General features: G+C 39.1%; 2 protein-coding genes across 3 annotated transcripts in view; one reads left to right on the top strand and one right to left on the bottom strand.

Moving 5' to 3' along the window:
* The window catches only part of ano10b (anoctamin 10b), a 10796-nt gene extending 4243 nt beyond the window's left edge, over positions 1–6553 (top strand). The window contains exons 4-14 of one of the 2 annotated variants that reach the window (XM_081356852.1): positions 397–570; positions 817–957; positions 2144–2263; positions 2688–3326; positions 3410–3465; positions 3648–3722; positions 3798–3962; positions 4045–4236; positions 4323–4460; positions 5209–5325; positions 5682–6553. In XM_081356852.1, the coding sequence (XP_081212978.1) occupies positions 397–570; positions 817–957; positions 2144–2263; positions 2688–3326; positions 3410–3465; positions 3648–3722; positions 3798–3962; positions 4045–4236; positions 4323–4460; positions 5209–5325; positions 5682–5738 (1874 nt within the window). In that variant the 3' untranslated portion in view covers positions 5739–6553. Of the gene's footprint in view, positions 1–396; positions 571–816; positions 958–2143; positions 2264–2687; positions 3327–3409; positions 3466–3647; positions 3723–3797; positions 3963–4044; positions 4237–4322; positions 4461–5208; positions 5326–5678 lie in introns of both variants that reach the window. The other variant, XM_081356851.1, reaches the window with a different exon arrangement.
* On the bottom strand, positions 6355–26928 carry snrkb (SNF related kinase b). The gene is made up of 6 exons (XM_081356850.1): positions 26694–26928; positions 19773–20447; positions 12557–12698; positions 10055–10267; positions 9848–9964; positions 6355–9705 (listed from the first exon to the last, which is right to left on the bottom strand). Exons 2-6 carry the CDS (start codon positions 20356–20358, stop codon positions 8553–8555), a joined length of 2211 nt encoding a protein of 736 aa, XP_081212976.1. The 5' UTR covers positions 20359–20447; positions 26694–26928; the 3' UTR covers positions 6355–8552.

Below are 26928 nucleotides of genomic sequence, written 5' to 3'. Positions count from 1 at the left end.
AGCTCAAGTCGGCGGCGGTGTGAACGCACAGTTAGGCTAAATGAAAATAGAACCCCCACACAAATTTATGATTTCTGCGCTATTCACACTATGTTTAACCCTGGCTTAATATTTTAGGCATAAAGTTGGATTTATCTGATCATTATAACGCGTTCTGGGAAAGTTGTTTTATGGTTGCAACAAAAAAAAAAAAAAAGAAAGAAAAAAAGTGCCTAGAACGTTATTATTTGGTTCTCAAAAAATAACCAAATGGGAACCTGATACTAATGTTAGGGGAACTTTCTGTGTTAGCTGGGACGGCCCTTCGTTTATTATTGCTTATAGGCTAGGCTTATACTCTAATAATACTAAATATAGAATAACTTTTATAACTCAACCTTCTTCCTTGTTGTTTAGGGGCTCAACTGTTAGTTCACCCGGGAGAGGACATGAAAGGGGACATGATAGTTGTGGCTGCCCCTCGATGTACCCTTCTTAGGGTGACTGAAGACCTTGGCCTCTGCAAAACCTATCAAGATGGAAACATGACGGCCTTCTCCTTTGATGACCGCGACAACTTTTGCAACATTGGTGAGGACACACAGCCTACACAATAAATAAAATAATACACTCAAGATTGTGCTTGCTCACTGACATTGCCTCCATCTCAATTTGCACATTTCTACTATGCACTAAAAATATGTTCTTCACTGGTGAATACTTTTAACTATGTATTTTATTTTGATAACATTTTAGTGTCTGCATTGGCATGTAAACATTAGCATCTGGCTAATGTTATTATACCAACAATTCGTTGTTATTTCACTCTTTCTGCAGATGACATGCAGAAGTTCCTGACGCTGGCAGAGAGGCAGTACATAGTCAAATATGAATTGGATTCCATGAGAGCCATGGAGGACCAGCGAATCCCAGGAATCCCAACACCCAAGGGGAAGCTGAAAGCCAGAGTGAGCATCTGTGAGTATGTGCATGTGCATGTATGTATATTTTTCACCTTCCTGGAATGACAAAATGTTGGCTTAGACATTTGTGCATAAAATACGATTAAAAATGTAAAGATAATAACATTTATTTTCAACTGGAGGTGTTTCGATTAGCATACTATCATAATCATTTTTGCTGCCTGCCGTATACTGTGTACAGTATGCATGTTTAATGTAGAAGAGTGTGTCAACATCCCACAATACAGTGCACACAACTGCGTCCGAAACTGCATACTCTCTGTACTTATTAAGTACTTACTTGGCGAGCACTAAAAAAGTGTTATATATAGTATGAATGTTGAATGTATTGTAAAACAAGTTTTTTTAGTAAAAAAAAATCATTTTCACGTTACCTAACAGCGACAGTTGCGTCGCTTCACCGTCATTCACAAATCATCTCCCGTGGCCTCATGGGATAGTAAAGAATCTTTCCGAAAGTAGTAAGTCATCCGGGTAATTTTTGCCTACTATTTTACGAGTACTGTGAATTCGGACTACTTTCGTCACATTCTGTTTTTCGCCTACTGTATAGTAGGGAAGTATGTTATTTCAGGTGCAGCCTGTGATTGGCTCATTATTTGATCGGACTGCTAAAAATTGCAACATTCTTACACAAAATAGGATTGAATTAACTCTCTTTATATCCAACGACTTCGTTTAAACATTTAAGCTTGCATATTGTTTTGCACACTATACTTTTATACATTTATACAGTGTGTTTTAGTAAACAGTGTGCAAGTTTTCTATTCATAACGTGCAGTTCCATGAGTCGCCAGCAGGCTCCACTCTCCTCTCTCTCTGAACTGCTTAGTCACTGCATGCAGTTCTATCTATCTATCTATCTATCTATCTATCTATCTATCTATCTATCTATCTATCTATCTATCTATCTATCTATCTATCTATCTATCTATCTATCTATCTATCTATCTATCTATCTATCTATCTATCTGTCTATCTGTTTGTCTATCTATCTATCTATCTATCTATCTATCTGTTTGTCTATCTATCTATCTGTCTATCTATCTGTCTATCTATCTATCTATCTATCTATCTATCTATCTATCTATCTATCTATCTATCTATCTGTCTGTCTGTCCGTCCGTCCGTCCGTCCGTCTGTCCGTCTGCCCGTTCATCCCTTTCTCTCTCTGTCTGCAGTACAGAAGCTGGAGAAAGCAGGCGTGATCCGGAACGTCACTCCTCTTCATGATCAGAATCTTCTGACGGCTCTGGGAAAGCAGTGGTACTCTCAGAAGAGTCTGTGGGGGCAGCCTTTAGGTACAAACACACACATTCACGTCACATAACTAATCATTCATTTAGTATGCATTCTTTTTCTACCCATCCGGTGTTTAAATAATACACAATTATCTTTTGTTCAGGACCATTTAATCCAATTTAATGGGCATAATAAAACTTTATGAAGTCATTTGACTGAAACTCATAAATGTATTACATAATTATATACATACCAATGAATATGAAAATATAAAAATGAAGTAATAATGTTATATGTGTGTGTGTGTGTGTGTTCTTCTGTTCTTTTTTGGAAACAAGAATGAATCAGTTTTTTGTTAAGGAACATGACGAAGTGTGTAGACTTTACTAACACACTTAATCACCAAACGATGGACTCTACATATATATTAGTTTATATTTATTATAATAACACTAATAATTCTCTCTCTCTCTCTCTCTACAGACTCCATCCATGCTTACTTTGGTGGGACTATAGCCTATTATTTCAGCTTCTTGGACTATTACACTTTGTCATTGTTTCCTCCAGCCATTCTGGGCCTCTTCATCACCTTTTTCCTCCCAAGTGCAAACTTCTCCAGTGGAAATAAGTCCAACGGTGAGCCGACAGCACTGAAGGACGATGATGACCAGCCTTCAGTCAGCTCCTACATGGTGCAGGCAGTCTTCAGCATGCTGTGGTCCACGATATTCATGGAGCTGTGGAAGAGGAGGAGTGCGGCCTTATCCTATCGCTGGGGCACTTTCAATTTAGCCGAACAATTCCAAGAGCCCCGACCGGGTTTCCATGGAGAACTCGGCACCAATCCAGTCACAGGCAGACTGGAGCCGCTGTTTCCCGATTGGAAGAGGAGGCTTAGGATGGGCCTGGTCTCAGTTCCCGTGGTTGGGGTGTTTTTGGGTCTGGTGGTCATGGGGATGGCAGGTTTCTATTTCTGTGAGCGCCTGGTCTCAAACTGGCACAAAGGATCTGGATCATACTTCACTGCACCCTTGATATATATTCCTTCTATAGCCCATATAGTCTACACCAATGTGCTGGGGAATATATATCGTAACGTGGCCCTGCAGTTAACAGAATCAGGTAATCAGGATTATGGAAAAGGACAGGAAACCAGATTTTAATGTTGAGAAACACAAAACTTAACTAACTCTCTCTTCTTTCAGAAAATCATAGGGAGGAATCATCTTTTGACTATCATCATACGACCAAAGTCCTTGTGGTGAGTATAGTTCTGTCGTATCCATTTGATCTTCTTTTTTCCAACTCCCCATCTTGATTTCCTTCCATCTCTGAGATGTAGTCTGTTCATCATTGCAGATGTTATACCTCAAAGACCAGAATTTTCTGTAGGACTAAATGAAGATGTCCCATTTGCCTTGTCTGTCTCTCTTTCTCATTCAGTTCACCTTTTTCAATAACTTTGCTGTGTTGTTCCACATTGCCTTCTTCAAAGAGGACATGCCTCTACTGCGCAAGGTGAGAATTTCCTTACTCTCGCATATAATCTTAACAACAATCTTCTTAACACGATACTCTTGATTTGGTCCACAGAGACTGGCCTCTCTTCTGATCGTGACCCAGGTAGTGAATCAGTTCACTGAGGTGGTGGTCCCTTTCCTGGTGGACCGTTTCCTCACATCTGCAGACAGGAACCTGAAGGAAGATGATCCAGAGGTGGACCGTCTCCAGGCTCAAGGCAGTCTGCCAGCTTTCCCAGTGAGTAGCAATCAAATATTCTCAAATATCAAGAATACAAGAATTGTATTTTTCTTCAATTCTCAATCTTGTTCCTCTTAAGGGGCTGTTTGCTGAGTACATCGAGCTGCTTGTTCAGTTTGGCTACTTGAGTCTTTTCTCTTGCGTCTATCCTCTCACTGCCCCTCTGTTACTGCTCAACAACCTCACAGAGATCCGCACAGATGCCTACAAGCTCTGCAAGCTCTTCAACAAGCCCTTCTCTGCCCCTGTGGCCAACATGGGAGTATGGCAGGTCAGAAATCTGTACTTGATATAAGGATGTTTTAAATGCGTTCATGATAATATGAGTCCCAATGTGCGTCTTTGTCTTGTTTACAGCTGGCGTTTGAGGTGCTGAGCTTCATCTCGGTCGTGTCTAACTGCTGGCTGTTGCTTCTGTCCCCACGTGTGAAGGAACTCACACAGGAAGCCGGCCTCAGCAGCAGCCAAGTTCTAGTCATTGCCGTCATTGTGGAGGTTAGAGGAGATTTTGGTACAGCCTCGGAAAGAGTCGAAGGAATCATTTATCAAAAAATGAAAATAGTGACCACAAGCTCCAAAAAGGACAAAACAGTTCAAATTTCTTTGACAATGTCAAAATTTGCCTTTTGTCTACCACACATGGGGTTGGAATAACCTGAGGGTTAAATGTGACCAAATTTTCATTTTTGGGTGAACTATTCCTTTAAAGGAATTTGATTAAGGGTACGTTCAAGTCATGTTGGAAAGATCGCATTTACGAGTTAGACGCACATGACACAAAGTCATAATTATGAGTGAGAAACTCTGGATTTTCTTTGAGCCCAGACTTCGAATTGGAGCTGTGCTGTGAGAAAACATGGCGGATGCTATAGATATGGATGCAGCGTTTGTAGTTTACAGTAAATTTGTTTAAATGAAGTCATTTTTGCAAGTTGCATGTACATAATACAACCATATTGTACAATTACAATGTAATATTTATAAAGATTCAGTTTACAGCACCTTCATGAATTAAATAAAAAAAACACCTGATGTGCAAGACATAATTTTTAATGTAGAAAAGGTACATCGACATGCTCTGATCAAAGTGATTTGACTTGTGTTTATGACTTGCCAAATTGTAAATACGAACTTCCCAGAAGGGAAACTTATCTGAAGTGAATTAGCTGGCTGCTGTTTTCACAAGCTCTGTTTGTGAATGAATGTTGTGTCTTGATTGTTTTATTATGCTATTTTGTTCTAGCACGTCCTGATCATGGTGAAGATGATTTTGGCCTTCATGATCCCTGATGAACCGGATTGGGTCCGAATCAAGAGAGAACAAATCGAGTATCACTCCATGCAAGCGCTTAAGAAACAGGTACCACTTTTGCTAACTGTTAGCATGTTAGCATTCTGCTACATTGTTTAACAATGTATATTACATTCAAAGTTTTTGTCTACATACAAAGGTGAGAACAAAGTGTAGCTGTAAGTTATTACAATCATGCCTGTCATTTTCAGCAATCTTTTTCCCAGTATTAGTTAATAAAGCTGACAGAATGCTAATGTTATCTGTCTTTATTACTTTATGACTCAATTTAATCTCGTTTCTCATGGCTCATGAAGACTAAAGGCATCATGCAATTAACCAACCAATTATTTTAAAATCTAATGTATGTTATGGACTGTTTACGAAACCAAAAAAAAATTCATTCACTTTTTCTCCCTCAGAAGATCAAGAGCTCTCCTGTGGATGATAAACTCCCTCCGAAGGCCAAAATGGGAGAGTGACCATACACTATTTCCATGGAGAGACAATCACAAAAAAGAAGGTGCTTGGCCATGCAGTCACATCACTTAGCCACTGTATACTTAGCTTGCTAATATACCATATGGCACAGTTTACCAAAGATAACTTCTACAGTTTACAGGGTTTAAGCCACAGGTAATAATTGTTTGCGTCAGTGGTACCTTTTTGAAATCTACTGAAAACAGATGATTAAGGTCAAGGAAGATTATAGTGGGTTAACATAGACCCATAATGTGCTGTATTGATGATTTTAGATTAGTTCACCACAATCACTACGGTATAGTATTTTTACGGTTGCGGTTCTTTTTGTATATTTGCTTTTACTAATTTTTTTGTAAATATATTGTGACAATTTTAACTTTTTACCTTCAGTTGTTTTGCATTTCATCAAAACGGATTGTATTCTTACAACCGGTATAAATAACCACGCAATGCTGGCTTCACTGAATATGTCATGTGAATGTATAGTGATGTAAATGGCCTTGAAGAAAACTAATAATAAATATTAAAATTGCTTTAAACAGAGAAAGCCATGTCATGCATCACTGTGGTCTTGTGCACTAATTCTTTGAAAAAAGAAATAAACAACGACACAAGGGCAGTTTAATCAGTTTTAATAAATAAATATAAAAATAAATTAATCTCATTGAGACAGTCATAGTTTTAGTAAGGGTCAATGGGACTATAGACAAACCAAAATCCAACTGTTGTGAAGTGATTACAGATGTTTTGAAGGATGAAGACCCATGTCAAATGAGTAACATAAAAAATAATAAGAAATAAAATGCTGATTACGAAAATATAGTGCACGTCTGGTTTTTGTATCGCTCTGCCATCCGATTGGTTCAGAAGGATGTACTTACAAAACATCGCAGGTCAGGATGGTTGTTCCTAGTTTAAACTTTGTATGGGAATGAAAATTAAATTTCACGTTACATAGATGTAATTTAACCCTCGATATCTCTCCCCAAAGCACCTTTTACATTATTACATCTATTCTTGTGCATTTGGTCAAGCTTATTCGTGGTCCAAGATATTGCAAAAAAAAAAAAGAAGAAGAAAGTGGATTCGACATTTGCATTAACATTGACTACAGTATGACAAAAAATAATTAATTCAGTGAAAGGTGTATAGCACAGAAACTTACGAACATGTGAAGTGACTGAATAACTTTGACGTCCTTTAGAGTACCAAAGTAACAGTAACCACAGTCACACCTGCTATCTAAATGTTTATGTGATCGTGTTTAGGCTGTTTAGGAGGTAAAAACAACAGTAACCGCTAGCTTTACTCATGCCATTGCAACATACGAAGGCTGGATTTTCTCAATGTACATTTTAAGCTAGGCTCAGCTACGCAATTTAGCTTTATGGTAGCATACAGCTCTTCAAATGTATTTACAACTATGACACGAGAAACTATATGATCTTTGTCGATCATCAAACTAGTGTCATAAAAGTCGCTACGTTCATTGAATACGATCTAAAATGGAGGGATTGAATTGTTTGTATGGATACGGTGCAAGGGTCAAAATACAACATCATACCAATAGCATAACGTTCAAAAAATATATACACACTGTACATTATGGATATTTCAAAGAGCTTATACCCATACAACATATGTTAAAAATGTACCCAAAGGCAAATGATTAAACAAAAATAGATGTTCAATGTTATGTAATTAATCTCCCTCACATATCTCCTTATGTAAAAAAGGAAACAAAAAAGATGTCTTTGTCACCATCTTTCCAAAAAACTCTTGATAACTCTCTAATATTTGATAAAAGCTTCATAATATTTCCAAGAATTAGCAGTTTTAAAACAAACTCCAAAATACAGCTCCAGGAAGACCAGTCTTCTGTTTTTGTGTAACATTATGTCCATTTCACAAAAAGTCTCTAGCTATAATCTCTCAGAATAATCTCTGTACGAGCCCTCTCCGTTTTTTTGAAAATATATCACAGATATACTTAGCATCTTTCCCTGGTCATTCCTCCAGCTCACAAAATGCTAATGTTATGCTAAGCTGTTCTCATTTAGCATGCTTTCATAACCATGCTCCCAAACTGTCACTGTTCACTGTATCAATGTGGCAAACTGTTCCGCTTCCTGTCCCACTGCCTGACAGCGAAGATGCAAGCTAACATGCTAGCACGAGAATTAGCAACTTCATCAATGCCTCGGCATGCAACTTCTTCAAAGTTCTGCGAGTAAAGAACGTTGCCTCACAGTCAACGGCAAAAACAACCCAAATGAATGACTAAAAACTTGTTAGGACTACTGTACTGACTAAGTGGCTAGTCCTTGAGCCTAAATGGCCTCTATTGTGATTGTTCACTGTATGTTCTTGTGTAGCCTTTTTCTGTGTCACTGTGAAGAATGGTCTTCAGTCACTCGTTTAGTGATATCAGTAAACTCTGTGGTACTCTTAATGTGGTTAAGATATTACAGTGCAAAATGACAAGTTATTGAATTAAAGCTTCTACGCTAGCAAGACATATGCTACTTCTAATAAAATTCTCTGAGATAGCACAGAATATAGTGAGCAGTGTCAGTAGATACAGGTGATCATATACACAGCATTGCCAAAAGGTTAACTGTCTTACAGGAAAGCAGCAATGAATGCTGGGTAGGGAAAGAAAATAATAATATACAATTAGTAGACTGTGTGGGAAAGCACCTCTGAGGTTACAGTATGAGGTGAGAACACACTTATTCTTTTAGTGTCCAGTAAGTTGCAGATATTTGAGGGCTTCTCATGCCAGTTTGTTCTTTGATCTCGGGATCCAATCTCTACAAGACATGGCAGCAGTTGTACTGTGCAAATGGTAGAAGCTTCTCTTTAGAGGTGGGCTGGATGTTGAAGGACAAGGCTTTCTCACAGAGCGGGAACTGTAGCAGACGTTCTCGTAAGTTCACGTTCTTGACCTTGCTGGGATCGGCCCGAATAGCAGAGTCAGTACTTGTGTCCCTGGTTTCCTGGAGGCCTGTCTGAGGTTTAGGTTGTACCTCCTCAGTTTTCTCGACTTCAGCCGCAGTCTTACGCATCTCCACCCCATCGGGACCCAGGTCCACACAGTGGTTCCTTGGCAGGGACCTCGGGGAACCACAAGGTGTTGACACCACCCCAACCTCGAGCAGTCGAGATTTGGCTAGGGTATTATTGTTGTTTTCTAGTGTGTCCTTCGAAGGTTCTCGCTGTCCCCAGCAGCACTGTACAACATCTAATGTGGGAGCTGGTGGAGGTCCGTCTATATTTGGATCTTGAATCTGTTCTCCCTCTTGCTCATCTAAAGACAAGCTAGGTTGGGTGAAAACTTCCTTGCCCCCTCCTCTACCTGGTTGTTCTGTGTGGTTGAACTCCACATGGGCTTCAGTCTTCGAGGGCATCTCTACCTGATGTTCTATGGTGCCAGAAGAGACGTTAGAGGCTGATTCTGATCCTTCATCAAGTTCATCCTCCTCGGCCACAGTTTCACAGTTTCCCATCACCTTACTTGATGGCATCCCTGTTTTCCTCTGAGTCTCTGATTGCAAAGATATTCTAGAAGGTTTCAATGATAGATCTGTCAAAGGAAACAGATCCAGTTTACCAGGTGCCACCTCAAGCTTTCCCTCATCTTTGTTCTGCTCCTTTTCCTCATCCTCATCCTCTTCTTCCTCACAGATCTGCTGTAAGGCTCCAAGGCTCTTGACAGTAGGTTGGTCTGGCGGTGGAGGGCGCAAATTGAGGCTCAAGCATGGAGCTGTGCTGCAAAAGTCACTGAATGAGTTGTCATGACGGTTGGGTTTGGGAGCCAGCAGGTCCCCAGACTCGCTCACACCACGTCGGACATAGCCGGAAGACAGAGAGCCAAGAGGCGCTAAGGGACCCATAGGTGCTCCTCTTAGTGTATCAGTCCGGGGCACTTGGCTCACCAAGTCCAGTGGTTCCGACATGGGTCTCCTGTAGCGGGAGGAAATAACAGCACTCAGTATCAAGAACCTTTACAGTAGGTTCCAAGGGTTATGTGGTAAGATTAGATCCACCACATAAGAAGATAAAAGACTTTCAGAACCAAAATATGTTTAAGAATACTGGGACTTACTGTGTATGTCTTTGTTCAGGAGTGAGACTTGACTGCTCTTGCTTTTCTCGAAGGAGTCGCTCTCCCAGCAAGTAGTACGTGGCTGTGATGTGGTTATATTGGTCAGCCTCCAAAGCTCTATCACAAAAATATATTTGCATTATTAACTTATATAACTGTATTCTACGACCAAAAGATAATATCCAAGAAGAATAAAGAGATACCCACTCCTGGATGGCATCTCGGTCAGCGATGCTGCCACTGGTCATGGCCTGGAGTATGAACTCATGCTCTTCGGGTAACAAACTGCGGTGAGAGGTAAGCGGGGCGGCTGTGTATCCGGCAGGCGAAGGGTCAACGCCTTGCAACCAAGGGTGGCCCTCTATCTCTGTGAGAGACGCCCGCTTAGCAGGATCCCTCTGCAGCATTCGTGAAATCAAACTGAAAGGAGAAAAAGAAAATAAGAGGGAGAGAATGATGAGAGATTGTTATTCCTTTTTTTTTACCAGAGCAGAACGAGAACATCAGACATGACCTTCTGTGGGGGGGAAAAACGAAATAAGAAAAATCCCATCATCTCAAATAGGCTTGATTTTGTCACCCTTCATCACACTTGCCTCCATCTCACTTCATTTCAGTCTCACTCTACTTGCAATTTTCGTACTTTCCTTTTCTAGCAATCTTAATAAATATTCTCTGCCTGGCTGACAGACGATGATTGCACAGGCGCATCTTGCCATCAGAGGAGACGGAATGAAAAGCAAGTGCTTATCTTTCTGCTGATTAATATTCATGAGCACCTGCAGAGAATGGGTGCTTCAGTGAGGCGAACTGAAAGAATACGGTATTGGTTGAAACACTTGCGATCCAAGCTTGCTTGTGTATGTGTGAATGCACTGCATCCAGCTTGTTTATTCAGGGCATTTGAGTGTTTTATTTCACTGCGGTACTGGCACACGTTCCTGCATCTCACATAGCTGACCAGCAGGGGGAGATGTTTCCCCTTTCAAAGTGTTTTTTTTTGTGTGTGTTTATAATCCCACATGCTCCATTGCCCTTGAACATCAGTGAAGTCTCTTGATGTGTTTAACCTCAAGACCTTAAATAGCCGTGAGGAAGAAGGGTGAAAAAAAGCAAACTACAGATAAACAGCAAGATGAAAGTCTGCCTAAAGACACAAGTGTTCTCCTCTTCACATTAAAGGAGGCTTTTGATTGTGGTGGAGATCATGTGACCCAGTCACTATGTTAGGCTGTGCAGCCAAGCCCAGATGTCTAACACAAACTTGTACGCACACTCTTGCACAATTGCCTGATTCAGACCTAAACTCAAGCCTGAGAGCTGTTGCTTTGGGGATGTTCTGACTACAAATAGCCTGGAATAAACCCACTTAAAAATAACTCCAACAAAGGGCAGCCTTGTGTAAAGATCTGGTCACTTTAAAGCTGCGGTGAACACACTTAAAAGCAGGCTTGTGCACCTTTCAGAAGTGAATTGAGATTGGTTTGTGATTTATAATTAAGTTCCTGAATGTGAAATATGGTGTCTAATAGGACGCAGAATTGTACATACAAATGAAATGAAAAGAAAGAACATTTCATTTTGTTACAGAAAATATATTTAAAGAAACAGAGTGGCACCTATAAAAACATATATTTACACATTTTAAATAAAAAAATGATAATTAAAAATATAGCCTGTTATTATTATTAAGTTACAAATAGTCATAATTAGTCCAAATTAATCATGTAATTATGTATTGTTTCAAAGCATTCCTGTGGCTCGATTTCCTTTTCAAGTTCAAATTCCAAATCACGCCCAAACCTTTTTAAGAACAGTACAATATTATGATTCAAAAAGTGCATTACTTAAGAAGTCAAGCATATCTAATGCAACCGGAATATCTAGTTAAAGCCCTCACGAGACAAAATGAGGGCGTTGTCTTGACCTGTTACTCTCAGTATCCATCAGCTGGCCCAAGGATGCAATTTCTGCGAGTCTGTCATAACATGCTCCTAAATCTAAACTCCAGGAACATTTGCGTCATTTAAAGAGCCACAAACTGTGATTGGCTGGTCCAAGCAGGTGTAAACAGATAAAGTACAGAATGTTCATATGGGCTTTGGTCTACACATAGGTATGAAGTTTGGCGTGAAAGTGGTACAAACTGGAGTGCGAGGGAGTGGTTTTTTAGCACAACAGAACACAACTCTGTGCTCCAGTGGCACAAAGGTGTCAATGACATCTTAAAACTCATTATTTTAAATCAAACTTGTTTTTGTGGGCACGGGTCAGATCAGCATGGAAACTCTTATTGGAAAGTTTATTACCAGGGTCATGTTCTTGTGAATATTGCTTTTTCAGAAAGAGTGAACTCGACAGCACCAGCTTGGGAAGAAAAGACTATTGATCTATGAAATCAACTGACCCTGAATAATACAAGACTTGTTACATAATGGCCTACTACTATCATGATGAGTTTCTGGAGTTGTATTTTTGTCATGTTTTCCAGTGAAATTCCCAAGATAACATTGTTCTAACTTCTTTTCGAAGAATATGTCTTACATAAAAAATGTTCTAAGCCCATTTGGCAAATTGTTTTTTCTTGTTTTAAGCATAAATTTAGTAAGCTTTGTACAAGTACACAATAAGCTCCAGCCTTCTGGATTAAATCAGAGAAAGCTGTATACAGTATTAGTTCATGTGTGCAAGCTCAGATGACATACGTACTCTTTGCATTCTGGAGAGACGTGGTTGGGCACAGTGTAACGACAGTCCATGATCATGATGAGGGTCTCGCTGTCGTTGGCCTCCTGAAAGGGTGGTTGTCCACACACTAGCATATAGAGGATTACACCCAGTGACCAGATATCTGGAAGACAGACAATAACAGACTTAATCTTAAATCCATTTTCCACATTTATTGGTTTTAAATATCGCATTCTGGGAAATTCATATCAGAATTTGTACAAATCAAACTGTTGTCAGAGTAAATATTTACATCTCTAGAGAGAAGCGTAACTGGATTTGTGCAGGAAAGAGGAAGAAACATGTCAAGGGTTTCATCCAACAAAGAAGTGCCCACATGTGACACATGCTCACACTATCAAAACCAACCAATACACACAAATAAACTAAACACCAATAAAACAGAGCCTTAACCTCTCCAGTAATTCTAAATACTCTCACTATACGTCCTCAGACAACATTGCTAAATGACTAAAATGCCCCTGACATTGTTTTCCCATCCAACTCTGTGCAAACTCAGGATCCCAGGAAGTCTTACAGAACATCATGAACCAAGACCATGGTGAACGGGACCTAAAAAAGATTGAAAAGTAATAGAGAGGGCGTGTAAGTCCCACAAGAGACGTGTTTGTTTTGGTGGCGTACTTTTCCACGGTGGACTTCCAAGAAACAAGCTTCCTCTTTTACTTTTTCACTTGTGTGCGTGTGAACACAAAAAAAGTACAAATATGGGTGAAGGTTTAGGCCTTGCTCTGTTAAGAGAGATTATTTGAAAATAATAGGATCAGTTTAGATTCCCTCAGTCAGATCACTCATTTTATATTCATAACATTTATTTAACCTACGATTTCTAAAGGAAAGAGTACCGAGAATGTGCTCATTCATAGTTTTGGTCTAGTGCGCTGACCTGACTGGCAGTTAAATGCGGCTGCTGTATTCTTGGAGGTCCATTTTGGCGTATACAGAAATTCAGAAGTGGCCAAAGGACAAATGCAAACATTAAATACACTGGATATTTCCACTGTGTTGTTGCAACATGGGATTGGAATTCTAAACTTGACATCTTAACATCATTAATACTACTACTACTACTACTACTACTACTACTACTACTAATAATAATAATAAATTATTCAAATTTAGGATTACTTTTTAGTTTTAATTTTACGTTTTAGGAGTAGGTCACCCAAAAATGCCTTTAAAGTTAATTATTTTTTTTTTTTTTTAACCTGTGCCAACTTCTTAAACTTTCCCATTTAAACGGCAACTTCAAATCTGACATGCTGGTCTCAGTGTGGTGGAGTGTGTGTTCCTGGTAAATCCTATGGGGACAAAATGTCCCCACAATGATGGAAATACCAGAAATCTCTGGCCTTGTGGGGACATTTTTGGTCCCATGAGGAAAATAGCTTGTAAATCATACTAAGTGATGTTTTTTGACTATGTAAAAATGCAGAAAGTTTTTTTTATGATGGGTAGGATTAAAGTTAGGCCATAGAATATACAATTTGTACAGTATAAAATCATTATAATCATCAGTTTTAATCAACATAAAACACTGAAACCCAACATTTGTGAGTATAAGGATGAATTCTGTGTGAAAGAGCATGTACTGTGTGAACCAGAGCAGAGAATCAGCGTGACAGACAGTCCTGAGAGACAGCATTGTCCAAACAGTGTCTTTAACTGCTCTGACAATAACTCCTCTCTTCTGCTCTCTGTACTGCGTGTTCCTCCACAGATCCAGACAAACAGACACTAGTGCTACAAATCTCGCGCAGCCACACACGTGCATGCAGGATGTTATGTAACGTATTTTATCTTTTAGCACACTCAAATGCTCTAAATATACATGTGGTTGGACATCAGATGAGATATGACACCAAAGGTTCAAACTCCATAATAAAATCATGTATCCTTGATCAAACAAGTGCATTAATGTTATAACTAAAACTTTTATTTTTGTTTCCTTATAAAGATAATTTATGATAATTATCACAAACATAATCAACAGTATGCAATGGTTTCTTAGAAACTTTGTAAGAAAACGTCTGCCTTAAGAAAGAGTGTGAGTGTGTGGAGGTGACCAGACAACTTTATTTTTTTCAGCATCAAATGTTTCCATCATCAAAATGAATATGATCTAGGGCCAGTGCGACTGGTTGGTTTGAAGAACACCTCTATGCGTGAGTGCTGTGACTGCAGTTTACACAAAACAGTGTAACTACTGTAACAAGGAGTGGGTCTGTGTTGAGTTTACATAATGTGAAACAGACTTGAGGTCTTGTAAAGATTCTAGGTCCTAATTATAGTTTCTAGAATAGTAGAATCTTTAGAATATTAGAAAATTTGCACTGTTTTAAATCTTAGAATATTTATAATCTGAAGAACGTTTTTAGAAATTGTATAATATTTGTTAGAATCTTGAAAAAAATGTAAAGTATCAAAATATTTAGAATCCTTAGAATCTTTTTTGAAATCTAAAAATGTCATAATGTTTGCAAACTCTGAATCTCTGAAACTCAGCCTAATATCTGAAACTCTTTATTATCTTTGAATTTTCTAATAAAATGGATTGTCCAAATTTGTTAAAAATTCTGGGGTCTGATTTTTTTTTTTTTTTTAAAGAAGACTTACCTAGGCTCTGTTTTTTGATTAATTGTGAAATATTACTACAATTGAAAATAACTCTTTCCTATTTTAATATATTTAGAAATGTACTTTATTCCTGTTATGGTAAAGCTGAATTTTTAGCATCATTACTCCAGTCTTCAGTGTCACATGATCCTTCAGAAATCATTCTAATATGCTGAGTTGCTGCTCAAGAAACATTTCTTATTATTTTCAATGTTGAAAACAGTTGTGCTGCTTAATATTTTTGTGGAAACCATGATATATTTTTTTCAGGATTTTTTGATGAATAAGAGTTCAAAAGAACAGAATTTAATTCTTTCGCAAACATTATAAATGTCTTTACCGTGACTTTTGATCAGTTTTATGTGTCCTTGTTTGATATAAGTAGTAGTTTCTTTCAAAGGAAAAGAAAAATGCACACAAAGCAGTGTAAGATAGCCAGTTTGTGAAGGTGTGTGTGATATCTTAGAGAGTGTGAGTCAGTCTCTCCCAGCTTATCTGTCTCAGAACATCTCAGATCAGCAATGTCAACAACCTGAATCCTGATGACACTGAGCTGCTTCACACACAGTATACACGGTAAGCCAGATCAAGAGGACATTGTAATGTCCATGTGAGAACAATTTGGTCCCCACAAAACCTGTACTTATATGTTGTGTGTAGAATATAATAAAGTGGTACTTAGAGCTTAAGTGTGTGTGTGTGTCTGCATGTGAGCTGGCATTGAGTGACTGAACTCTTGTGAGTGGATTAGAGTCGAGCAGCTGATTACAGACTATGAATAAAACCTCTGACAGAGCTAATGGACATTCAGCCGTTCACACACAAAGGCTCAGGCTCACGCTAAAAAAAAAAAAACGTGCAAAAACCCTTCTCCAATCACGTTTAAATATCAGATTCTACACTTTCTCATCTCTCTCTCTTCTGCTACAGAGGTTAATGTCATCAGCTAAACAGGAAGAGTGCCCAGCAAACTTCAGGAGCTGAATAAACTACTAGGCAGCGGGCCACATGGTCAGCCGACAGGCACTGCACTGCCGTGTGTTTAGAGCTGCTAAAATAAACACACTAGCAGATGTGATGTATCCCACTGCACAATAACGTAAAGTAATTCAGGTACAATGCAAGTGCAAGCCAGGTGCTTTTAATGAAGTCTGTTTTTTGTGCTAGCAACATGTAATTAGCCGGCATTTTATCTTACAAAAAAAAAAAAGTTGAAAGTAAGCTAACTATCAATATAAATGTGCCTTTTAATAAAGAAAAATAAATAAGCTTATCAAAAGGGAGGAGAAAACACTTCTCATATCTATTGTTGTTGATGTCAAATGACTAGGGCTGCATGATTTGGGGGGGGGGGGAGAAATCTAATTGAGACTTTAAACTGATTACTTTAAACAAATTAGTAAATCGTCCACACGATTTAGCAAATGGAGGGAACGAAATAGTAAATCGTGCACACGATTAAATCTTTTTTGCAAGTCATGTGCGGGGCTCTGTAGATCATTTATCAATATGACTAGAAATTATTATTTTCAGCCTTTGTGATTTGCTAATCGCGCTAAACCATCTCATGATTTTGGTTTTATTCCTTTTGCAGCCCTACAACATGCATCCAATTTTACAGTATTTTATGCAAATGTACCTGTGAACTGGTAGAAGCTAACCAAATTAGCCAGACGCTAACATGGACGGGTTGTGTGACATGCCCTCATCTTCGAAAACCATAAATCATAGAGAATCAGGAACCACTGAGAGTCAGATGAACCTGTGTAACCTGAATGTATTCAGGCAAATATGCTAACTGCTAAGCTACAGCTATAGCAAAGCAGCTCCATTGCTTTTATGTCCGTGTTTACTCTTCATTCTGACTGATAAAGTAAGTTAAACATCAGTAACACATGACTACTCAGTTCTTATCTGCTCTAGTTCTATCGCTTAGAGAAAGATGAGACAAGCCCTCAGGTTCACACGCCTCTAGCGTCCTAGCATGTATGTGTGTGAGTATTGCCTCCTCTGCACACTTTGTTGGGTCTCGGCGGAGGCTGACCCACTTTGTGCAGATCTAATCCTGGCACAGGCAGCCTCTGTGAGAATTACTGTCCCACAGTCACATGGCGCTCTGGCAGAAAAAAAAAAACATAAATATGATATTAATAATGTTAGAGCAGAGGGGTGGAAGGGCACACATGGCAGCTCAGCACACATCTGTGCTCTAGAAAGCCCTAGTGAACTGGAACGAGAGAAAGACAGTAAGAGAGAGACAGACAGGTTCAGTGTCTAAGCAATGTTAAGCTCAAGTGTCCTCTGAAGACTGTCTCTCTCTCTCTGTCTTCGTCGTACATTGTGTCGAGCTTTGTGACTCACATTTTGTTCCATCTTTCATCATAAGCCTTGAGTTTTTAAGACAGTGTGTCAAGTTAAAAATAGTTCAACTTGCAAAACACATCTCCATATCCCTACATTCTGTTCTATTCCACTGCACTCCATCCAACTATTTTTGAACACAAGAACATGAGCTGTGTGAACGCACACTAGGAAATGCATCAGATCAGGGTCAGGGGAACCCAAAACCAGTCTAAATATTCACAGTTTCCCTAAGATCAAACAGACGACTGATCTCGGGCAAACTAACTAGTAGTTTTGAAAATGTGTAGCTTTGCATGTATAACTAGAATCTAAGAATATAACCTTTAGAATGTTTAGAATCTGTGAATCTATCAAACAATGAATTTGAATCTATAAAGCTTTAAAATAATAATAATAAAAAATTTATCTTTGAAACTAAATATTTTCATTTTTGGAATCCTAAAATTTGAAATCTTAAAACTATGAATCCCTAGAATCATTGAATCCATGAAGCTTTAGAATCATTAAAATTTTTGGAATCTGTGAATCTGTTTGATTTACATTTGATTATTTGAAACGATTAATCTTTTTAATTTTTGTAATTTATTAATCTTCAAACCTTTAGAATCTTAACTCTTTACCCCCCGCCAGTGTTTAAAAAAAAAAAGAAAAAAGGATCAGATCAGAATTCAGAACGTCTGGATCATATTCAGAAAGAATGATCAAAACATAAATGGAGTAGATTGAGTCCATCAACACCCCCAAAGCTCTGTCCTGCGTTTTAATGTTGATGATCGCATTATTTTACATATACATCTTCTTACATGCTATCGCTTGTTTCTGCTTCTTTTTTCCTGTGTTTTGATCCAGAGATTCAGTACTCTTTCAGAAGATGCGTAATAGCGCCCCTTACCGTATAACAGTGAAAACATGGAAAGCCGGAAAATTCAGTCAATGGCGGGGAAGCGTTGTCTAAACTAAATAACGGAAAATTCCGTCAATGGCTGGAATATTACAATGAATGATTCTAAGATTCTAAAGATTTTTTTAGATTCTACAGATTCTTAAAAGACCCTTAGAGCCTTCAGAATCATTAGAATCTCAGAGCAGGGGAATGGAACAGTACTGTACATCTGTGCTCTAGAAAGCTCTACTTAACTGAAACAAGACAGTAACAAGAAAGAGACAGAGAGACAGAATGATTCGTTGTCATTCCAGTTACTCTTCATCCTCTTGTCTGAGTCAATGTTAAGCTCAAGTGTCCTGCTTGACCCAGTCTCTCTCTCCATACTCATCTCTGTCTCTCTCTCTCTCTCTCTCTCTCTCTCTCTCTCTCTCTCTCTCTCTCTCTCTCTCTCTCTCTTTAAATCTGCTTTCTTTTCTTTTCATTTCTCCTCGACTCTTTTTGTCATATACAGTACACATTGAATCTCCAGAACTTAATAAGGTGACTGGGTCTGAACAATATAATGGAAGAGTTCGCGAGTTCACAGTCAGCCACATTCATCCTCAAAACAATTTTCCAAGACAAGACACAACATTACAGCAAATATGAGAAAGTTCCAGACCAAAGCACTGCCTGACACAACAGAAAAATGTACCGTAGGCAGCAGAAGCATTTTATCTCTGTGGTTGAACAATATGGGTTTTTTAATGGATATTGCTAATGTAAAAATGAAACGATGTTTGTTACCAATTTCAATATCGTTAAATTTCAGGATATTCAATGTGAATTTGGCTCTCATGCAGATTTGTTGCAGGGATTCTGAATGCAGTCAATTGAGTCATGTGTAGGTCTGACCTGACTCAAATCTCCTTGCTTGAACCCTGCCAGGGCACAGATGTGCTGTTCATTCAGTAGATTTCCGCTCGGCAAACGACAGCGATTAAACCCAGAAGTGGCACGTGAGGAGAAGAGAGGGGAAAATCAACTGCGGGAAGAGAGCGAGGCGACCCGGCGTTCTTGCAACACAAACAATGAGTTTAACGCACAAGCTCACGAACCACTACAATTTAATCCCTTGCCGGATTAGTTTGACTGCGCTGCACGTAAATGAAAAGTCTGAGTCCGACAGGACAGAATTTAGCATCTGCTGAGATCTAATTGACTGACTAAATATAACAACACACTTGGAAACAGATAGAAGAAGGGAAACTGTGATACAAGAATTTGTAGGAGGTGCAATGTCCAAAAAAAAAAAAAAGTTTCATCACTTACCCACTGCAGGAGCATCATACTCTTCGCCTAGCAGTATTTCTGGGGCGGAATATGCTAGTGAACCACAGCTGGTCATCAACATTGTCCCAGGCTTAAAGTGGTTACTGAAGCCAAAATCTGTTAGCTTCACCGTCCCTTGCTGCCTGAAGAACACCACATTCTCCGGCTTCAGATCTCTGTGGACAACATGCAGACGATGGCAGTAGGCTATCGCTCGTACAATCTGCGCAAAGTGTACTTTCGCCGTGACTTCGGCCACCCCGCCTTCGTGACGCAAGATGTAATCGTACATGTCACCTCCGTCGCCCAGCTCTAGGATGAGGTAGAGCTTGGTCTGTGTATCGATGACCTCATACAGTCGCACTACATTGGGGTGCTGGACGAGTTTCATGCAACGGACTTCTTGTAGCAAGTGGCCAGTTGCTAAATCGTCAAGCTTGGTCTTGTCAATGACTTTGACTGCTACTAGTTGGCCCGTGAATACATGGCGGGCTAGTTTGACCACGGCGAAATGACCTTTGCCCAGCGTGCGGTCTAGATCGTATAGGCCGGCTATCTTGCCCTCGTAACCGCTTTTGGCAGACATTTTGGATCAAGCAGTGGAGGTACAGTTGCAGGGCTGGGCTCGTTTACGCAAGGGAGCTGAAGGAAACTGGGACTCTACTGAGACATCACCTGTGGAAACACAAAAGAGAGAAAATGACAGTGAGGAAATGACACAAAAACAGCGGACCCCCTGCACATAATTGTTATAATGAATTTGATCTCATATATGGGGAGAATGTATCTAATCAGTGATGCTTGCTTAGGAAAAAACCTAACCTTTACCCACCAAACAACCCCGAAAGGCCAAGCAATTGCAGAGCAACACGCCAGCAACCACTCAGATCACCCAAGCAACTGAAAGGCAACACCCTGGCAACCATCCACAACATTCAAGCAACTGCATACCAATTCCCTGGCAACCATCCACAGCACTCTAGCAACATACCAGCAACCACATACCACATACCAAACAATTACTCAACATAAAGTATGTCAGTAACCATACAGCAACATACTAGAAACCACCCAATGAACTGTAGCAACTGCATAGCAACATGCCATAATCCAGAACATGCTAGCAAGAGCAATGGCCTTAGAACCATCCATAACTTTAGCAACCTAACAGCGAAACCCTAGCAGCAACAAAGCAACGTGCCGATAGCCACTCAAAGTACCTTAGTAACAGCCTAGCAACCAGAGCAGTGTTAGTAATCATACAGCAACTCCCTAGAAACCATCTACAATATCCAAGCAACCACGTAGCAACATGTCATCAACCAATCACAAATCATTGGCAACAGCTGAGCGACACCCTTGCAGCCATTCATAATTTGAGCCATCGCATAGTAACACCCTGGCAACCCCATAGCATCATGCCAAAAGCCAATCATAACAACCTTCAAACCAATATCCTAGCAAGTAGCAAACAATCAGAACACCTTAGCTACAGCATAGCAACAGCCTGGCAACCACCCATGACATCCTAGCAACCACATAGCAATGTGCCAACAGCCATTTAGAACAATCTAGCAGCTGCACAGAACTTTAAAAGGTTCTTCTGTGGCATCAGACTGGAAAACCCTTTTAGGAATCTTTAAGTGCAGGGATGTAGTGCTCTTTGTGTTGAAATAGACAGTGCTGCAAATAGAGGCTAACTCCACTTGACTTTCACATTCACAGAGAAAGATGAGTGTGTGGAGAGAGCTCAGGGTAAGCCGTCTAACAGGTATACTGTATACACTATGTATACAGGTACAGCATACTGTATGCTCAAGAGAAGAGAAATAATGTTGGTATTGGCCTGCATGAACGCCAGACACTGATCTTATAACATTTCGAAGAAAAATATAATTGACTAATTAACCAATTGTCTCATAAGCAAACAATTATTATTATTATATATTATTATACCCAGACAGAGCCTACTTTGTAGTACAGCAGTTACTTAGCAACAGTAGTTACTATTACGAAGAACTCAAACAAATCCACCCAGTTACTTAATAGAAAACTCCTCTATTATCAAACTGATAGGGAGTGACAATAATGACATGTTCAAGCACGAATATGGCGGTCTATTACAAATTCAGCCATACCTAGAGGTAACATCATAATGCATGCTAAGACAAAACCCATTCAATACTGCAATTCTATAGGAAGTTATATTTACCGTGACATCCCCTCTATGGTATTAGACACATCTTTTGTAATATCATTGTATCACGCAGTTGCAAGACATGTGATTAAGAAAATGTATTTCAAACATTAGGTGCACATGAAAACTTAAAGGAGATTAGTTAAGACTCAAGCAAAACCAAAACAAACAAAAACCAAACCAAAACAACAAACAAAACAAACAACGTCCCTAAAAGACACATAAAACAAAACAAAAACAACGGTCCAAAAAAATACATAAAATCAAACAAAAACCAAAACAACAATCCCAAAAAGAAATATAAAACAAAACTAAAACAAAACAACTGTCTCAAAAATACACACACAACAAATACCAAAACAAAACAGACAACTGCCCCAAAAAGACACACAGCACCTCAAACAAATAAAAAATAAAATAAACAAAACAAAACCAAAACACAAAAACAAACAACCCCTAAAAAGACACACAACAGCATTAAAATAAAATAAAATACAAATCTGACATTAATCTCACATAGAAATAATTGAGGGAACCCAGATAAAACTTATAAATATGCTCTGATTGAGGGGATACAAAGAGATAAGTGGAAAAAGAGGGGAGTGCGAGGAGAGAAGTGTTTTGGGACTTGGCGTCAGAGGAGTCGGATGACAGGGGTGTAGCACAAATGGTGTAGATCAATACCTGTAATGCGATATCATTATTAGAGTGCGTGTGTGTGTGGTTTGATGAAAGGAGCTTAATATTTAATGACCAATGATAGAGGTTGAAAAGAACACTAATGCCACGATGCCCAATTTAAGACTTAGTGTTAACTAATAAAAAATACAAATGCACATAAAATCACTAAAACTTAAATCTAATTCTAACACATGAAAATGTTATTATTCAGTAATGATATATTCATATGTCATCTATGCAAATATTTACACTCCTCATACACATTGTATTCGGGTATCTGAATGATATGTGAGAAAAAAGGGATGTTCAATGTATACATGCAAAAGAGCAGTGTGAACATTCTCCATAGAATGATATTTTGCGTTCCCCAAATGAAAAGTGAGCTATTCCTTTAACAGAAGAGAATCAGATCTGTTTTAGTGTTTGCAAGATCATTATTTTCATTCAGATTTTCCTGCTTATTACACCTTGGAGAGAAAAACTTTGATGGTTTGTTGCCTTTTGTGAGATGTATATATTTATTGGTAAGACCGAAAGAGAAACAGAGCCAGATGACAAATAAAAGTGCAAAAACAGCACAAGGATGTAACAAAGGCTGGGTGGCCTCTATATTGAGGAAGGATAGGGCTGTCCACCCTTTCCATGTTCCGAATCAGCTATATAAGCACGGCTACAGGGAGCACAAATGGTGCTTCCTCCTGATAGCGCTCAGGCAGACACCCAGCATCCGCAATTTGGGATGACTCTCACAGTTACAAAAGACTCACACATGCTAACACACGCAGGCATGGCATTTCCTCGACTTCCTGCAAACGAGGAACTCACGTCAAGGAGAAGGGAAGCAGGCTCAGCAAGCTCAGCGTTTCTGCGAGAAAATGTCCGCTGACTGAACGAGAGATGCTGGGGTCTTTTGTCACCTGCTGCGTGAGAGTCAGAAGGAAAACAGACCCCGACTCATTTGTACGCCGATACGGAACACACAAACCCGTCCGCGGGGCTGTCAGGAGGCACCAGGGGAGAGGTGTGAAAGGATGAGTCATCCCACTCTCTCTTTTGAAGGGCTGATGGACGAGCGAAGTGAAGAGATGTGAAAGAGATGCAGAGTTGGGGAGAATATAATGGGGTTTTCCTTTAGATATGATCTCATCGCCCCATGTTCCCATCATGCAATATTCATGGTGATGAGGTCAGCGTGGTGCAATGGGAGCTTGCGTGCCTGCTGTGCGGAGTGCATTAACATGTACACTCAAACACACACAGTAAAACATTTAAACCACTGGTCTATCAGTAAAATTCATATGCTAGAACCAAAATGCAAACTGTTGGACTCATTCACTAAGTATGCGTACACACAAATTTGTGAGTGAAATCAGCATACAAACATCAATAACTTTAATTCTAAAAATTACTCTAAATTTACGGGGAAAAAATTAAACCATGTACGCAAAAAAAAAAAAAAAAAAAAAAAGACGTAACCACATACTCTTGGTGGCCTTAGAATCATGTTAAGATAAATTGTTTGGTATGTAGATATTGAGAGATCTTCAAGAGCGTCAAATGTTTGCTGGGAAGAAATTCTGTAAAGGATAAGGAAAGGTGGAAAGTTTGTGTGAAAAGCCCTTATATGAAGATGGTTTTGCCGTGTTTTATGCAAACGATTAACCTTTTAGTCATTTAGAATACTCCAAATTCATTAACAATAGAATGAGGTTAAGAATAAATTCATGCGCATGCGCATGTCCTGTGAATTAGGCAGAATTCTTTTTCGAAAGAAGTTCTCCTGTGCGTACAAATATGAAATAATCTATGCCAATATTCGTGAATGTACACCCAGGGTTCCAAAACCTAGTAATTGTGGAATCCACATGTACCAGATGTGGCCCGGATCTGAGCCGACACTATGTTGCTGTCTGGGTGCCTAGTGCCTACTGAGGGAAAATTTGAAGTTCACACTCCAGGTCTATCTGCCTCCTAAGTGACAGAATTTAGTCCAAATTCATAGGCAGCGTCGAATCAGGAGGCATGCAATCCCAGAATGCATTGCAATGAGTTCCAAGATGGCGGACAAAACGAGAATCGTTAACTATAAATATACTTAATATACCTTTTCCACTGCACTACTTTTCCCATTGTTTTTCTATGTAAACATGCGCTGTACGAATTTATTTGACCATTGCGCATACGTGTTTTACAGGGATAGTTCACTCAAAAAATACAATTCTGTCATTGTTTACTCACTCTCAAATACTACAGAAAAAAACAATGTAATTTACATAAAAAAGTTAGTTCAGGCAAGAAGTAAATTCTATATTGGTACTCAATTCAAGCGTGTAGAAATGTAAGCGTAAATACAATGTTATAAAATTAAAACATTTATGACTGAATTTTCAATTTTGGGTGAACTCTCCCTTTAAGGCCTGTTTTTATAATTATTTATATAATTATGAAAACTATTTATAAAAAATTTACCCAGTATTTGTGTGCAGAGAGTTGATATGCTTAAAATATCACAAGTTTAGTTCTGCAACATGCTAATGGAAAACTCAATTGCTTTTCATACTGCCTATGTAGAACATTACAAATTCATCACTTATGAGGTTGCATGACTAATAGGATGCTATCTTAGAAGGTATAGCTGCCTATGTAGACAGTAGGCAGTGAGGTAGTTTTTTATTACTTGTCTCTTTCTTTCCACTTGGCTTTAAATTTGAAATTTAAATTGTCTCCTATGTACATTTCCAGTGACAAGAAGTTAGTCTGTCAACATTGAGCGCAAATCTGCCGTGCGATATGACACGATCAGTCAGTCTGAGGAAATTTGGTTTCTACAATGTAGGCGAAACTTGATCTAGGTGACCTGCACTCCCCTCTTGTCCCGATTCCCTTAGGTCAGCCTTGTGATGGAACTGATGTGTCTTAGGACACTACTGTGATAACACTTGACACACACATGCACACTTCTTCTTTTCAATCTGAGGCACAAAAGAATCACTGTGAAACCCACAAACTTGGTAGTTTGCCAACACACACGCTTGCACATATGCTCACACACATGTACATGTGCACAAACAAACACTGCTGAGTCTAGGACTATGGCTGCAAGCTATATATATACTCACACTCAAGTATCTACAATGATGCAGAACATACAAGACCATATATATATATATATATATATATATATATATATATATATATATATATAGGCTATATATATATATATATACATAAGAAAGACATCAGTCTAATCACTTTAGCCAGCATCCTTTGCATCGCATTGCTAAGAATCTCACTAAGTATTCAGTTTAATTGCCACAAAACCTGTCAGTTCACCAATAATAACTGCTCCTAAATGCATCTCTCTAGTTTATCAGTTTGCATTGTCACAAGATTCCTGCACTTATGGAACAGGGCATTTTGACTTTGCACCAACACAGAGCAATATGTTGTTCATTAAGTAGCCTATTATATATAAAGCAATTTGACCCTCAATTCCTCTGTCCTTCTTTCTGTCTCTTTGCCTTGTTTTCTTTCTCTTACCTGTCCTTCTGTTAGATGCCCCTGAATGTCTCCAGGCCTAGGATAACAAAGAGCGGACTGGAGGATATGACTACCATACTGAGTGTGAGTGTCTGAGTGTGTGAGGGAGAGAGAGAGAACCGAAATGCAGGCCAGCACAATGCCTCCGAGTCCGACCCAGTGTTTGTCCGCAAACCACATCTCTAAGTCACCTTTAATAATTTAGACAGTCTTTACAATAGCAACTAGCTAATAACCTGTCAACTACATAAAATGACACGAATAAACCAATAGTAGGCTACATCAGATAATAATTAAAATCATTATTAACTATAACACAAACAATAACATCAAACTATTACACTCTGACAGGCTCTCAATGATCCCAAATGAAACTCAATGGAATTAAACCCTACATAATAGGCTATCCCATAGGCCTGTATCAATCCTCACGGGCGATTTCAGCATTCAATTCAACAAATAGTTAAATAGACAAAACGCATTTGTTTTCTATATTAACTTACCATATAAAGTGGTAGGCAGCGTTTCATGCGTCTATGTAAACGAGCATCCGTTGGAAATACTCTCAGCTGCCCCTTGTGTATATTTCTGGAGGCTAAACAAAATATTCGCTTCCCAATATCTTCACACGTCTGCTCGCTGTTGTTTTTATCAATAAATGATGCCCACTGTCCGACCAGGACGAGGCATGTAGTGGTGCGCGCGTCGCTCCGCAGTGCTCGCGCTCACTTCTGCTCT

This window comes from Scardinius erythrophthalmus (genome assembly GCF_964197995.2).
Source record: "Scardinius erythrophthalmus genome assembly, chromosome: 24".
In the NCBI taxonomy this organism is placed as follows: Eukaryota; Metazoa; Chordata; class Actinopteri; order Cypriniformes; family Leuciscidae; genus Scardinius; species Scardinius erythrophthalmus.
This window is presented reverse-complemented; position numbering and strand designations above follow the sequence as displayed.

Bases quoted from the DNA above. Each gene is read 5' to 3' on its own strand.
- snrkb (XM_081356850.1), bottom strand. From the start codon at position 20,358: ATGTCTGCCAAAAGCGGTTACGAGGGCAAGATAGCCGGCCTATACGAT. The intron at 10,268-12,556 runs GTACGTATGTCA...TTCTCCTTTCAG, and splicing joins GTCTCTCCAGAATGCAAAGA to TTTGATTTCACGAATGCTGC. The intron at 9,706-9,847 runs GTAAGTCCCAGT...CTCCCGCTACAG, and splicing joins CCTGAACAAAGACATACACA to GAGACCCATGTCGGAACCAC.